The sequence below is a fragment of the Rissa tridactyla genome, chromosome W (assembly GCF_028500815.1).
Source record: "Rissa tridactyla isolate bRisTri1 chromosome W, bRisTri1.patW.cur.20221130, whole genome shotgun sequence".
NCBI classification, from domain to species: Eukaryota; Metazoa; Chordata; class Aves; order Charadriiformes; family Laridae; genus Rissa; species Rissa tridactyla.
In genome coordinates, this window is record NC_071496.1 from 427,629 (window position 1) to 442,536 (window position 14,908).

The window sequence follows — 14,908 nt, forward strand, 5'->3', positions numbered from 1 at the left end:
GTGCTGGTATTTTGGAGCCCCTCACCGAAGACACCATCCTGAATTAAAACAAGGTACCATTTCTCACTGGGTGGAAATGTCTTAATTTGGTATCAGACAAAGTAAGTTCATTGCCATTTTGATTTAATTTAGGTTTAAACACCCTAAAGAATGTATCTCCTGTAAATATGTTAGAAGAAACAGTGATAAACTAAATTCTCCTGAAATCTGGTTATTACATTACATAGGACCTTGTTTCCCTCATCTGCCTTCTATTTTCTTGAGCCTGCAAGTTGTTAAAATGCACCAGTGTGCTCTGCGTGCCCCAGAGAAACAGCACGGAGTTCAATACAGGGGTGTTTACTCTGAGTACGGCACTCGTACCAACAGCGGGGAAAGAAGACAGAAGAAAAAGCTCTGCCACGAGAAGGGATCAGGCCAAGACCAATGGGATCTGAAGCCTGATTTCATTTGAAGCACTGCCTTCAGCGGAGGCCTTGATGTCCAACACCTTACAAACAAAGACTCTGCAGCCCAGCTCCTAATTGTGCCCCGTGTTACCATCTTCAGCAAAACACCGTGCTTATGCACAACTTTCCTAGCTACAAAATGGAATCAGCTCTGCTTTAATCCGGAAAAAAAAAAGATTACGCGTCGGAAAAAAGCTTATATAAAGAGCTCTACGAAGGCATCTATTTTGATTTGGAGGGGCAAGGCTGCAAAAGGTCTAAAGGCTGGCACCTCTCACGCACTGGCATTGCCCTCCTTCAGACACGACCGTCTTAGGAGAGCAACAGCCCAGCTCACAACTCCCAAACCCTACGGCTTCCATGAAGAAAAATGTGGCAGACAGACAGAGGAGGAGAGATCCTACAGGGAAAGCGAGCGGGTGGTGGTGACCCAACGAACGGGTACAGCAGGCGGCTGTAGCCCAACAGAATGGCCCGAGGTCAGCCCTGAGACGACGACTGCTGCTTCCAACACCATCTCCCACAAGCACGCACCCACTCCCCCACGAGCTGATGCACCGGGAGAAACAGTTTTCCCAATTCACCCAGCTGACTGTCTGTGAGCACAGGAAAAAAAAAAAAGGAAGTAACTTTTTCACACCTTTTCAACCAGCTGTTATGAAAATCACTGCATAAGCACTGATGAGTCTTGGCTGTTCTTTTTGGCATGCCATTATTCTAATTCACAGCAAAAATGCAGACGAGCTAAGTAAATGAAAAGATAAGAAGGAGCAACACACTAGCTGCCTGTCCAAACCATTTCTGTAATTACTGTATTACTCTCTTGTAGCGCACAGCGTTTGAAGAACTGCTATTGCTATGTTCATAGAAATTTAACCTTTGCCAAATAAACTGCCAGCTAAAAACTCATGAAAGCATGACATGAACTCCACCCGTCACCAACAGGATGAGAAACTGTTGGTTGTATGGTATGCAACATTTAAGATTATAAGCATAGGGCAGAATGCAATTTCACAAGTTACTAAAATGCAGGCAAGTGCAGTAGAAGATTAATTTTGCTTACTTTGGTTCGCCTATCTTGATACCCGGGTGTTGTGTGTAGGCATGGGAGTGTGTGCTGGGAGCAGATTTAAATGCCATGGGACAGATAGGACACTTGTAAAAGACTTCACAGTGAGAACCTTGGATATGAGACTTGAGTGCCGCCACATCAGAGTAAACGACATTGCAATGCACGCAGCTGCAAGAGAGTGGAAAAGAGTCAGTTCAGCCTCGCTCCACGCAGTACTGAAAGAAACGGAATAAACACCGATTTTCAAGCAAGTGGAAGAGATAAACATACATATACACAACGGGGTAAAACTACGTTATTCTGTCAATTTAAAAAACTCAGTAAGAATCAACATAAACAGAGATTTGAGTATCAGAAAGTAAGAAAAAAGAAATTTCCCAAATTTAATTTGAAAATCTAAGAGATACGAAGTCAGAACATGTTTTTATGGCATTACAACAAAACAGATAGAAGGGTCGACAAAGGAATACTCTACTGATTGTAAAGAGAATGCTTACATCCTCTGCAAATTTGTAAAGAGATTTCACAAAATGCATTTTTATCACATGCACTGGATTGTATAAGGTACGCCACAGCAATTTAGAAACTACCACCAAAACGGAAAACCAGTAAGGAAAACATTTCCAGCATTTCCCTTGTTTAGATTTAATGAAGACAAACCGGTAATGATTTTCTGTACATGTAATCAAATCAGCGCTTGGATTTAAAAACAAATAAAAGAGTAATTTAAACTCAGGACAACCAAACCAAATCTCTACAATCAGATCAATTTATCAGATTGGAATTCTGAAAATATTTTTCAAAAACATACTTCTGCTGTGTCGAAAATTTGTGACCTTTCCGCATCTATTCTAAAATGAAATGATTAAAAAATTGAATTAATATTAGTACATAAGAATTTCTATACACAATGGTCCCTTTTAGCACCATACATCTCCAGTACTAAGTGCTACCGAGTAAGTCCAAGAGCATACTGCGATAAGCAATTACAAAATAACCTGGCAAATGAAAACATTTCTTATTGACCAGTGTTCTGCAGTAAGAGCTTTAAAGTTCAAACATAGGCGGCCTCCACCCTTCCACTATGACTGTTGTCATATAAACGTCAAATCATTTTTTGACAGTTTTAATGCCATGATGATAGCAATAAAGCAGGAAATAGTTATACATTGCATTCAAGAATCCCGTTTTCCTTTTAAAATGTATCACCTTTGAATTTTATGAAATGTCATCCTTCCTTTTCCGAGCACTTAATTTACATTCTTAATACTATTAATCAAGTTTATATCTACCTAGTCTCTGCTTACCAATGCATTTTCTAAAGTAAATGGTCCTTTTTTGGGTGTGTTAAGATCTTCTCTGCTCACAGCGATGAACATTTCTTCATAGTGGTACAGAGCAGGATCCTCGCATTAACAGACCTCCTGTAAGGCGTCACCTCAAGACAGCAGGGTCATCTCTCGCCTCCCCACCCCATCCTGCCCGGACTTCATTCTCTAGTGATGCCACGTAATAAATGATCCTCAGCATCCAGCACGGTGTATTAAAACAGCTCTCGAGGACCGAGCCTTCCTTTCTTGGACTGCTGTAACAGCTTTCTTGCTTTCAACTTGGGAGGCTGCAATTAAACTTAAGGTTGACATTTTCCACGGATTTAGTTCAGACAACTATCCTAAATCACTGAAATGAAACTGATCTCCCTCACAGAGGGCCTCTGAAAAGCCAAGGCAGGTCATGCTGTTCCTCGAGCAAATGCACCGTGGTCATCAGGAGACGCTGAGGAGTCTAAGAAGGGAGATACCAACTTTCCCAGATAGTGCTTTTCTTTGCCTAGGTATTTCTGGTTTAGCCTCACCATATAGAGAAATTCTGACTTAGGGTGATGTGAGATGTTTATGATACAAACTGAAAAGTTTAGTAACTTTAGCTTAGATTCACAGTGAAGGATTTATGAGTCTTCTGATGTTACTGGTGCAGGCCAGGAGTCCCTGAAGCTGATTCTACCCGTGTCCAAATCCCCAAGACACAGACTGGAGGCAAGGGAAGTAGCGTGGAGGCAGCAGCGTGGAGGCAGCAGATGTGAGAAATTTAGGACAAGACAGACTACTGCTTGGGAGGAAAGAATAAAAACGATCAACCCAGAGAAATGCAGAGAGCTGAGAGCTGTGTCAGGCCATGGGTTCAACCTGAAACCAGACTGCCACAGCAGCTGGCTTGGTGCAGTAAAAATGCTTTCTTCCCTTAGTGGAAGATTTCACAGCATCCTGGTAAATGAACTGGTGGCACCTGACGAGGGAAGAAGCTGCCTACTGGTAAGATTTTACATTGTCCTTCTCCAGCCAGCCAGGATGAAGTGGAGATGTTTGAGGACGGCTGAGCAAAGCTGGGCTGCTCGGGTCCCTCTTCCGATCTCTTGCTGTGCTGCCTGCCATCCAGTGCCAGTCAAAGGCTAAGATGAAACAATTTTTCAACACTTTCAAAACTTAACGCTTCCATGAAATGCCTCTGATCCCCATTTTCTCAGTGAGTTGCCATTACCGGAAAACAGAAGTACAAAGGGGAAACTGAAGAGTAACAAAGAACCAAAAGACCAGGCTGTTTGAATGAGAAAGGTAATTTTCAAGTAATGAAAAGCTGAGGAATTCTGAATTCCCACAGAAAAGACAGCAACCAGACAGGTGCAGTACGCCCATCAGCATCTCGACAATAAATCCTGGCAGTAAATACTGAAAACGACTGTTCAACCAGAGAGAACAATCCAAAATCCAGTGTTTTGAGAAAACTCAGAAGGATTTTAAGAACCTGAAATTAAGAAAATAATCGGAATTATCTAGACCTTATAAACTATGAACTCCTGAATCTGACATTTTACAGCTGGATGAGATTAGCTAATATTCCGATACAATAACATACAAAAGCAGATGCCCAAAACAAAGCAGAATCCCAATGTGGCATTTATTCCAAAATCTGTAATACTAATAGCATTGTTGCTGTGACAACCTTACACCCATCAAGCTGTATTCTATAAACAATGCTTATGAAAATGGAAAATTACTTTTAAAAGCATAAATTATACATAAATTGACAACAAAAGTAATCATTATACTGACCGAAAACCAACTCTTCGGGTATAATGCAGGCAGTTCTTAGTGACATGAGTCTGGAAGTGGACAGATCTGCAGATTGCTCCACATTCGGGACACGTGTATGGAGATTTATGCTGATGAATTCTCTGGTGTGATGCAAAACTGCACTGGTTAGGAAGCAGCATCTGGCAGATATTGCATGTCTTCTAAACGATAAACCAAAATAGATGAAACAAAAGGTTTGGTTCAGCTATACACACTGTCTTGTGTCAAACACTGTAATACATCAAATAAAAGGTTAGACGTTAGGACTGCGATGGGAACCACGAGAAGCAGGCAAGTACTAACTGCAGGCCCTACTGACCAAGCGGGCAGGACAGAGCTGGCAGACACTGGCCACCAGACACACTGGCACTCTGGGCCACCCGGGCACAACGCCGCTCTTTCATGTGCCACTCACCACGGGAGGGGCATGTTGGCTTACATAAATCTTACCAAGGTGCCTCAAAGATTACCGTAATAGGGCAAGGGGCCTAAGTACAGCTTGAGCATCAAACCTTACGGTTTTAACTCAGTGCACCACACAAAGTGAAAAAAAACCAAACCAAACCCACCAAATATACTATCTACACTTTCTTTCATCCTTGCTCCTGATGAATTCTTACGGTAATATCCATAATACCAATAAAATGGAGTATTATCAGGCAAAAGTTTGCAGATGTTTTCAAAACACATTTCTCGGGCTAGAATACAACACCTGCACTATATCAACATACTGTACAGCTGAGTAAAAACTAGAGATATGCAAAATGTTTACAAAACTTTTCTTTGCAGGGCAATCTTTCTACATACAGGAGTAACTTACTAAGCTAATTCTTTTCTTGTAATTTGTTACACAAATAATTAAAAAAAAAAAAATCTTAAGCTACATGTTGACTATATGCCACATCAGAAACACTGAAATTCTCTGGGTGCTTTGTGCCATTCTCGGGATGAAATGCGTGGGATACAACCCAGCTGCAAACAGGCTTCACTTTTGCTCACAGTTACTTTGCATCACTGGAGGGCACAAAGAGCCAAATCTCTAGAAGCGTTCCAGAAAATGTCTCATTTACAACAATGCACCTCTAAAACGTGTAGGCAGGTAGCTGGCATCCAGTACAGAGCTACACTTCTGTCTAGCTTTGATCACGGAAGCTGCTTCACCACCTTCCACAGAAACACTCGTGGTCTCCCAGTCAAGCAGAACAGGACTTTAACTCAACTTCATTTCACAGACTTTGCTTTGTAAGGCTTTTCAAATGATTATTTCTTATGATTTGGGACTTAACCACCTCACCAGTGACTTGGGAAGATTGAAAAACAAAACCAAGACTCCTTTGTGGCATGGGTATCTTTTTAACAGAGATTTGCGTCTTTTTAGAAATGTTATCCGTAAGTCTTGCAGATGTAGCAATGCGTACATTTTGCAAGAATATGGAACAAAACAAGCTCTCCAGAGCTGTGTTATAAAGTATTTACTGACCTATGTATGAAGAAATCCTGAAATAATTAAGAAATAACGCCTTTCCTCAGGGTAAAACAGTTTCTTACTAAAAGATAGGTGCTTCACAAAAAGTCACACCCTTCCAATTCAGGCGACTCTTCTTTAAATCTAAGAACAGTAAGATCCAGACCATATAACAGCAGAATCAAAGCTACTATTAGGGAAGAAATAGTACAGTATTACAAACAGCTTTCACAGGAGCCTCAGTTACTGGTATTAGCAACTATGCCAGTAAAAAAAGTACCCTGTTCCCATTCAGTCAGTAGGAGTCAGACATTAACTCCAAAGACGGAAGGAAAAAGCCTTTACAGTCACTGCAAAAAATTATTATTTTTTTCCTAATAGAACGCTATTTAATACCAATGTCTAAAGTAATTTAATTGCCTTAGCATTTATACAGTATTACTGATATTCTAAGAACAAGTATATTTTTGTATTACAATCTGTACATTCCATTTTTAATCTTTTTCCAAAATAGCCTAATCTAAATGCTTTTTTTTGAGGGCGCATGCAAATACTTTTTTCAAAACCACTAATTTTAAGTAGAAATGTTAACATGAAACATCTTGTGGTCACAGACACAGGAGCAAGGAGCGTATTTTCACACAGTTTACTCTGTGAACAGGGTGGCCTGAACTGTCTGAACACGGTCTCCATCCAAACACAGTTCTCAAACGTCCTGACCACAGCAAGATGGTGAAACTCAAAACGTTCAAATAGAGGAAGTTAAGCAGAGAAAATCTACCATTACTGAAATTCACGTTCAATATTAGCCCTACCGCCAGCCCAAAGGATTAGTAGGTAGCATGGACACACGTGCCTGAGGTTAACGATCCGCAGGGACTTGGAACTCTCACCCCGACCAGAGCCTTTGTGACACAGTATGTCCGAAACTCTGTTCAGACACGAATAAATATCCACTTTGAAATGCCAATCGTTCGTCCTCAACCGACGGAACAGTATGGCGGGCACCACAGCCTCGTGCTCTCCAGCACTGACAGAACTGGTCTGGGATGTCAACTTTGCCATCAGCTCAGGCTTAAAGGCACAATCCTGACTAACCACAGCTCTACTTAACACGTGCTCCTCACGTTTACTTGGCTCCGGTACCTTTCCTAAAATGTACCTTTTGCCATTTATGTATTAAGAAGCAGCAGTATAATACTGGAGAATCTGGAGTACTATTTGATTAGGTAAGAAAACAGCAAAACAGAACTTCTCATTCCAGTAACAGAAACATACAGGGTTTTCAGAGTCCTTCCAAACCCTTGGTCTGCAGCACTACAAAAGGAAATCACAGAACCACAGAACGGTTTGGGTTGGGAGGGACCTTAAAGGCCACCCAGTGCCACCCCCTGCCCTGGGCAGGGACACCTCCCACCAGCCCAGGTTGCTCCAAGCCCCGGCCAACCTGGCCTTGAACCCCTCCAGGGATGGGGCAGCCACAGCTTCTCTGGGCAACCTGGGCCAGGGGCTCACCGCCCTCACAGCAAAGTATTGCTTCCTCAGATCTCATCTCAATCTCCCCTCTTTCAATTTAAAATCATTGCCCTTTTTCACATGGCTCCCCTCCCTGATCCAGAGTCCCTCCCCAGCTTTCCTGGAGCCCCTTGAGGGACTGGAAGGGGCTCTAAGGGAACTGGGGACACAGAAGAGCCGTCAACATTCCAACCCCAACAAAGCGTTACCTCCCTGACTTTGCACCAAGCACCTGAGAGATTTATCTGGAATGCTAGTGACTCCTACCGACACCAAATGCCAACAGTGCTACTTGTTAAGGCCACTGGTTTGCTATTTTGATGAGTACAGTAAACTGTTTAATTGATTACAGTCGAGCAAGAAGAATCTACTGGGAAATTCTGAAATTCAGCATGTTTGCTTACCATTTTATTTTGGGGTTAAGGTGGCATTAACTTCCAGTTCTCTCATTCCAACCCATACCAAAATAAAACACAGTTTGTGAAAATCATCACCTGCCTGCATTTAAAGTCAAAGTTTCAGAAAAAAAAAGGGTTAGAAGAAAAAATGGTGGAGGTGGAAAATAAAGATACACAAGAACTATGAGTATGAAGGGAAATGAGCTATGTACTTTCCATGGGAGCTATACACTTATATTTGTAAATAAGACGAACACTAACATTAATTAGCTCAGGTTTGCTATTTTTTTTCCCCCCAGGAAGTCGATGAGGGTTTTATTCAGCCAGGAAACCTATGAGTGACTCGTCCTATTCCCTTTAACGGGAATATTGATTGAAGCAATATATTACAGAGAGGTAATAACTTTATAGGGAACATCTTTTAATCACTAGGACTGTGTTACTATTGTTTATTTTAAAAGAAACATTCTGCCTTCGTAAAAGGAGTTTAAGAACAAGAAGTGACAGCTACTTACTGCTTAGACTCACTGAAAACATAAACCAGTGCACAATTTCCATTTCAAGAGCAATTAGCTGGGCACTAGGAAGAACAGTAAGCTGCAAATAGTAACTTTTTTTCCTATTATTTGTTTGCATAAACCCAATGTTTATTTTTATTCTTTCTTCCTTCCAAAATTAAAATATCAATTCCATCTAACTTTCCTGTCTTCCTCCCCCCATAATAAAGGTAGTTTTACAACAAAAAGCCAGTGCCAAGCACTAAGAAGGAAAACAGAACTCAAGAGTATTTCTTGTCAAGCTTTTCAAGGGGTAACATATAATGAAAAAGTACCAAAATGTTTATTAATAAATGCCTGTACAGAGTCTTCCTTCAGCAAACACTACCCTTGCAGCAATGCCTGGGACAAAAGATAGACAAAAAGATAACTTATCGAGAAAGCAGGACGTATTGCTCTCGCTAAAGCAGCTGTTCAGTTAAACAGTTCCCATGGTGGGCATTTCAGCATAGCTACACCACCACAGTAAGCAATAAAACGCAACGTAAAAAAACCCTGCACAGAACTGAAAACTGCTGCTGGATATCTGAAAAGGACTAAGAAAAATATTTAATTCATTTTTAGGAGGATACTTCCGCAAAGAACATTTAAAACGACATTTATTGTGTTCTTTTAAAATGGAACAACATGAAATCGCCTCTTTTCCTCCAGTGCTTTGCAGCAACAAGGCTTTTTTTAAAAAAAAACAACAACCCTGGAAATCCATGGCCTACTAAGCAGGTATTAAGGCCTTGCTCATCCATCAGCTCCTAGGAGAGAGCAAGTTTCCGACAAGAGACAGGAGCACACTGGTAGGCAGTAGGCAGTGCTGTTTTCTGCACCTTCATGAGCTTTCCTCCCTGAACAGCAGCATCTGTGCACCCCTCCTGATCTCTCCCCCTAACTGCAGGTGTATTTTGACGTTGTATGAGGATCTCAGCTGCTTTCTCGCAGTAAATCAGCGGGGCAAACAGTATCTAACAGGACACGCAGAGAGCAAACTCGGCAGCAACAGGGCAAAAGCACCAGACAGAGGTAGCAGCAAAGGGCAAAAGGTGTTTCTACAAGTCTGCTTAGTTTCCCTGTCCATGCAAAAAAAGACCCCCCCAGAAAGCCAGTACCTCACTTTTTATCCTTGCTATTTTTTTTCATTTTACCCTTACCTCACCCTCCCAACCTATTCTCAGTATATCTGTCTGTCTCTCAAGCGCTTGCTTTGTCTTAGCGCCTTCTTAATTGCTGGATTTTAAGTACCAAGAACAACAGGGATTTCACAAGGACTACTGGATCTTATCGTGCTAAATGATACCTAATGCACCTATTACGGAAAAAACCAAGACAAATCTAACACCGATAAGCACCAGCAAAGCAGTTAGCTAAAAACCAGTTACTGAGTATTAAGTAATTCAAGAGCTGGTGCAGAATATACTCATGGTCAGCCACTAGATACCGTTCAAAACTGCAGCAAGATCCAGGGACAGAATACATTATGATAACTTCTTTCTGGCAAAAAGCTTAAACAAACTCTCTTTAGGCAGGCACATCTGTAGTATCTTACAAACAGAAATTCACAGACATGGCATTCACTGGGAATCCAGGCAATTTCCGCCTAAATCCGCTAGCCCACTAGTAAAGTGGAGCTGAGGCAGAGCCACATAATCCAGATTATTTCCCCACGCAAAGCTCTTTACATGACTGCTGTAGCGTGGGCGCAGGGAGCTGCCGCACAGCCACAGAACAGGGCTTAAGCTTAGTAAATAGACCCTGACAGGAACCCGCCTGCGCTTCTAGGACTAGTGAATTTCTCCCTAACTGCAGGACTTAAAAACCTTTATCCTGAATACTGCTGTGCGATTCCCAGAATATTCCTGGGGCTTTCCTGTCTTGATAAATCTGAGCACGTTTGCACGTTTTCAGCTTCTCACGTAGCAAGGAGCTGCAACACCAAACTCAACTGAATGCTTTGAAACACATCAGAATCCCTTTTAATTGGCACGCCCCAACAGAAATCCAACTCTTCTAATTAACAATCTCAACTCTTAGAGGATTATAAAATACGTCGCACACTGATTATTATTAGCTTTTATTGAATTACGTGTTTCTTTCAGATTAGGCCACATACATTAGTAAAGAATTTTAAAATGCTTTGTAAATTTAACCCATTAGCAATCGTTAAGAGGAAAGGAAAACCAACACAAATAAACAAACGGTCACACAGGAAGAAATGCATGCCAGTGAACACCACTTTCACTTCTGTTTACAAAAGACTTGAAGAAAACAGCATGCATATCCTTTCCAAAGAATCAGTGTGCCATTTATTCATTGCCTAGAGCCCCCCTAGGTAAGAGGAATGCCTACCTCACTTCTGGTGCTACGTGAAATAGTAGAAACTGAAGACAAATCAAGAATGAATCACTTAAAACTATCATTCAGATTCAACAGATGGGCTGCTAATGAGGGTGCCAATTAAGTGGGTTCCACAGGTTACTTCAATTCCAAAGCACAGAAAGAATCATTAAAAATTCTTGGTGAAGACTACTATTAATTTCAGTATTACAATGTTCAGCTGTAAGAAAGCTAATGCTAAATTTTAGCAAAAATAGGCAGTGTAAATTTCAGACTTCAGGGCCTTAAAAAATCCTAAGAAAACTTGTATTTAAAATATGTTGACGTTCGCTACGTAAGCGCTTGCAAGATTTTTTGTGGTTTTCGCTTATACTTTTTAATCGCGGAGGTTCGGATAATTAATAGCTAAACGAAAGCAGAACCATATCCAAAGTCTCCTAGGCTTATAGATCAAACATTGGAATTGAAACATAGGATACTCTACTTGTCCACTTGTGTCTGCAGCCTGCTGGAAATGAGTTGCGAGAGATGTCTCATCTTGGAAAACTTCATTACACTCCAAACACTTTAGACTATGCCTACAGAGTTTGGAGGGATCTTCGTCCAGTGGCATAGCTGGGATGACAGGCGTACTCGCTGGGGCCGATATGACTGTCCCAGTTATGCCAGACTGTATCTTCGTTACTGCATGCGTGCCAGCTCCCACGGGGCTCTGAAGCATAGACGTCGCGGTATTGCTGGAAGGAGATGCTATCATTTGATCTGCTGGGACTGGTTTTAGAATTAGGTGTGAACACTGCATTACAACTCCTTTCTCCTTGTGCCCACGAGCGTGAGAAAGAAGACTGCACTTATTGTAGAAAACTAAATTCTTTGTGCAATGATTACACGTCACTTCAATTCGCACGCTCCTCCTGTCGTAATGCTGGGTCAGGCTCTTCTCAAGAGCAAAGGAGTCGCCACACTCCAAACACTTGTACCCTCGTGTTGGTAACGTTATTCCGGCATTGGCAGGGGGACTAAGGTTTGGGATGTAAACTGGCACGGGATTGACACTACTCAGCACCTTATTGAACGCTTCCACTACAGAACTTTGTAGAGATGACACCACCTGGACGCGAGACACTTTTTTCGAAGGCTGTGAGGCTGCTGCAGAAATTATTGCCTGCTTTATTTGTTGCTGAGGTTTCGTTAGCACTTGGCGGAGTTCAGAGGTGGTTTGAGCACCTTGAGGCAAAAGATTAAGGTTGGCAAGATGGACCGTCTTTGGCACAAGTTTAGCACTGGCGAGGCTCGACGCTGGCACCACGACCGTCTGCTGTTGTATCGCATTGGCAGCTTTTATAATGGCGCTACTGGCACTCTGCACCGAAGCAGCCGAGATTACAGTGGCTTTCACTGTAGTATTGTTAGCGAGCTTCAAATTAATAACTTGTGAACCTGCTGTTTTAACTGCTGAAACAGGGAGAAAGGCAGTAGCCACAGGTTTGATAGTGACCTGTTTTGGTGCAAGTTCTGCAGATGCAACCGCATTGGTGACAACTGTGGACTGGAGAGGAGCTCGAGGAGGAGAGGAAAGAACAGCAGCAGAAGTCGGTGAGGACAGGAGAGATGTCACGGAAGTTACCATAGAAGCCGTCTGCTCTGGCTTTTTACCAGAGTCCAAATCAACTTCTGGCAACACCCTGGTAACAGTTCTCTTGATCTCCCCAGAAGAAGTCTTGATGGTTTTTATGCGAACTTTAGGAATTGCTGGTGTTGACCCCGCAGGAGAAGACGGAGACCCTTTGCTGCTGTTTTCACTCGATACACTTCTGGGACTATCAGGTGGTTTGACAGATGGCTTTTTAGCACCATCAATGAGACTCTGAGATTCAGGTGATTTTTCAATAGCCCGGGGACTTTCACTCATGTCTTTTGGTAATGGAGAAGATTCTCCCGAATGAGACTGTAAATCTTTACTGCTATCTGTAGCTGCCTTTTTAGCACTCAGTGCTGCAATTGCAGCGATGCACGAAGAAAGCTTTGCTGATGACTTTGCTTTGGACTGTGAAATGCTGGCAAGATTTGTTTCACTTTTTTCTGTGCTCAGTTTTCCATCAAGTACCCTGTTTTCAAGAAGCTTCTCAGAATTGTCTTTTAGCAATTTGTCCTCCGATTTTCGAGCTTTAAAAGGCTCATAGACACTTAAGTTCATGGAATTTGTCTCTGTCTCTCGTTTAGCAACTTTATTTTTATCTATACTACTTGAAACGGGGATTCCAGATTTAATCAAGTTCTCCCCTCCAAGTGCCTTTAGTTTGTCATATTCCTGCTGAGATACAGATCCTGCCAAGACATTTGCCCTGAAATTTGCACGCATCTCCTCTTTATCCGGAGGGTCATCCACCTCAATTTTTTCATCATCATCAAATTCTTCAGCACTTGATATTGGGCTAAACTGGTTGAAAGCTGAATCCTTCAGTGTAGTCTCAGATGCTGACCCATCATCTTTAAGCACCTTCCCTTCATTTTTACCGTAACTATCGAGAGCTGATGACGTTAGAAAGCCATTATGCAAGCCATTGCCTGTGGAATGGTGACCGTCCTTGTCCACTCCTTCGGAAGAATCAATAGTACGCACATTTTTCACAATGACACTCACACCGACATCAGATGACGATGGGGCGTGAGAATCTTCATCTGGGTGAGCATTTGGTTTGATGTGGCTTTCATGGTCATCATGTCCAGATTCAATAGCTGCTTTTGGATCAACCATGTCTGGTATGTCAAAGGCTGCAAGAAGGTCATCGAAATCTGGGGTCTTCATATCCCCCATGGTCATGTATTTGATGGTAAGAAAATCTGTAAAATAAGCAGAAAGCCATTATCTCAGTATTTTAAGCTCTAATAGCACAATTTTACACAAAATAAGCTTATGTTCACATATGCCACGTAAAAAGGTGTTATTTCACTTCTGAAGTAGTATTTTCAGAAATTATACATTACAGAACGGCATTCCAGTGCAAGTGTACAGTCAAGTTATTAGACCAAGAGCTCTAGGAATCCATCAGCCTCACAGACTGTAACCTAGTCTTTTCATTCTAGGCACAAATTTCTCTTCAGTGACTTTCTTCCTGCCACCGCTCCGACACCCCCTCCTACCCTCTCCCACGCTCACCGTGACTAGAGCAGGATGCCTAGACTTGCATGAAAATAACATGAGGCACTTGCAATTCCTCCTAAGTCTAGATTTCCCTTGACATTTGCATTACCAAGCTGATGAGCCTTCTTGAAGATGGCAACAAATGTGCTTCTACTAACAGTTGCGCTGTTTTCTATAAATTAAATTGCTTTATAAGAATTATGGAATAAGTGTCTCCTGGTGTTCACAATGCTTTTTTTCAGCAACTCTAATGACGGATCTGCTGTATCTACGCTATTCCTGACAGGTGTCTCACTCTCACCTACTTTAAAGACCTCCCATAGCAGAGGTTCTACAACCTCCGATGTAATTTATTCCAGTCATTCACAGCTCCGTTACATGCTTCCTACTGCATAATCTGAATCTTTCTTGATGCAATCTGAATGAACTACATATGGTTCCATTCACCCATCCTCTTTGCATCAGCACTTTACTGCAAGGCCATTATCTCTCTTCAATCTTCTCCTTTTTAGGCTAACCAACACCAGATCTTTAGGGGTTTTTTTTTCCCCTCACAGAAAACATTTTCCAGATCCTGTTCTTTTAGTTCGCCACTGGCCTCTATTGTTGGGTTTTTTCCTTCCAATTCCCAAACCAAAGAGGTAACTCAAAACTGAAACTTTACAAGTGCTGTGTAAAAAGAAAAATTAACTTTGAGTGTACTTTTAGATTTAAATCCCACTATGACATTTGCCTTTTTCCAGACGTTCCAATAATATGCAGAGATGTGTGGGAGAATCACTCGCAGAGATCTACAAAAATCAGTTACAGAAAGCACAGACAGACATTTTTTCATCCTCTTTCGTAACTGT

General features: G+C 41.9%; 1 protein-coding gene across 22 annotated transcripts in view; it reads right to left on the minus strand.

Moving 5' to 3' along the window:
* The window catches only part of LOC128902022 (zinc finger protein 532), a 47,426-nt gene that overhangs the window by 18,029 nt on the left and 14,489 nt on the right, over nucleotides 1-14,908 (minus strand). For 20 of the 22 annotated variants that reach the window (XR_008463587.1, XR_008463586.1, XM_054184292.1 and 17 more), the window contains 3 exons: nucleotides 11,397-13,756; nucleotides 4,632-4,813; nucleotides 1,513-1,689 (listed from right to left, as the gene is read on the minus strand). Coding sequence is in view for 20 of the 22 variants with exons in the window: in XM_054184292.1 (XP_054040267.1) it covers nucleotides 1,513-1,689; nucleotides 4,632-4,813; nucleotides 11,397-13,756 (2,719 nt within the window). In the remaining 2 variants the exon portion in view is untranslated. The remainder of the gene's footprint in view (nucleotides 1-1,512; nucleotides 1,690-4,631; nucleotides 4,814-11,396; nucleotides 13,757-14,908) is intronic. The other 2 variants (XM_054184288.1, XM_054184304.1) reach the window with 2 other exon arrangements.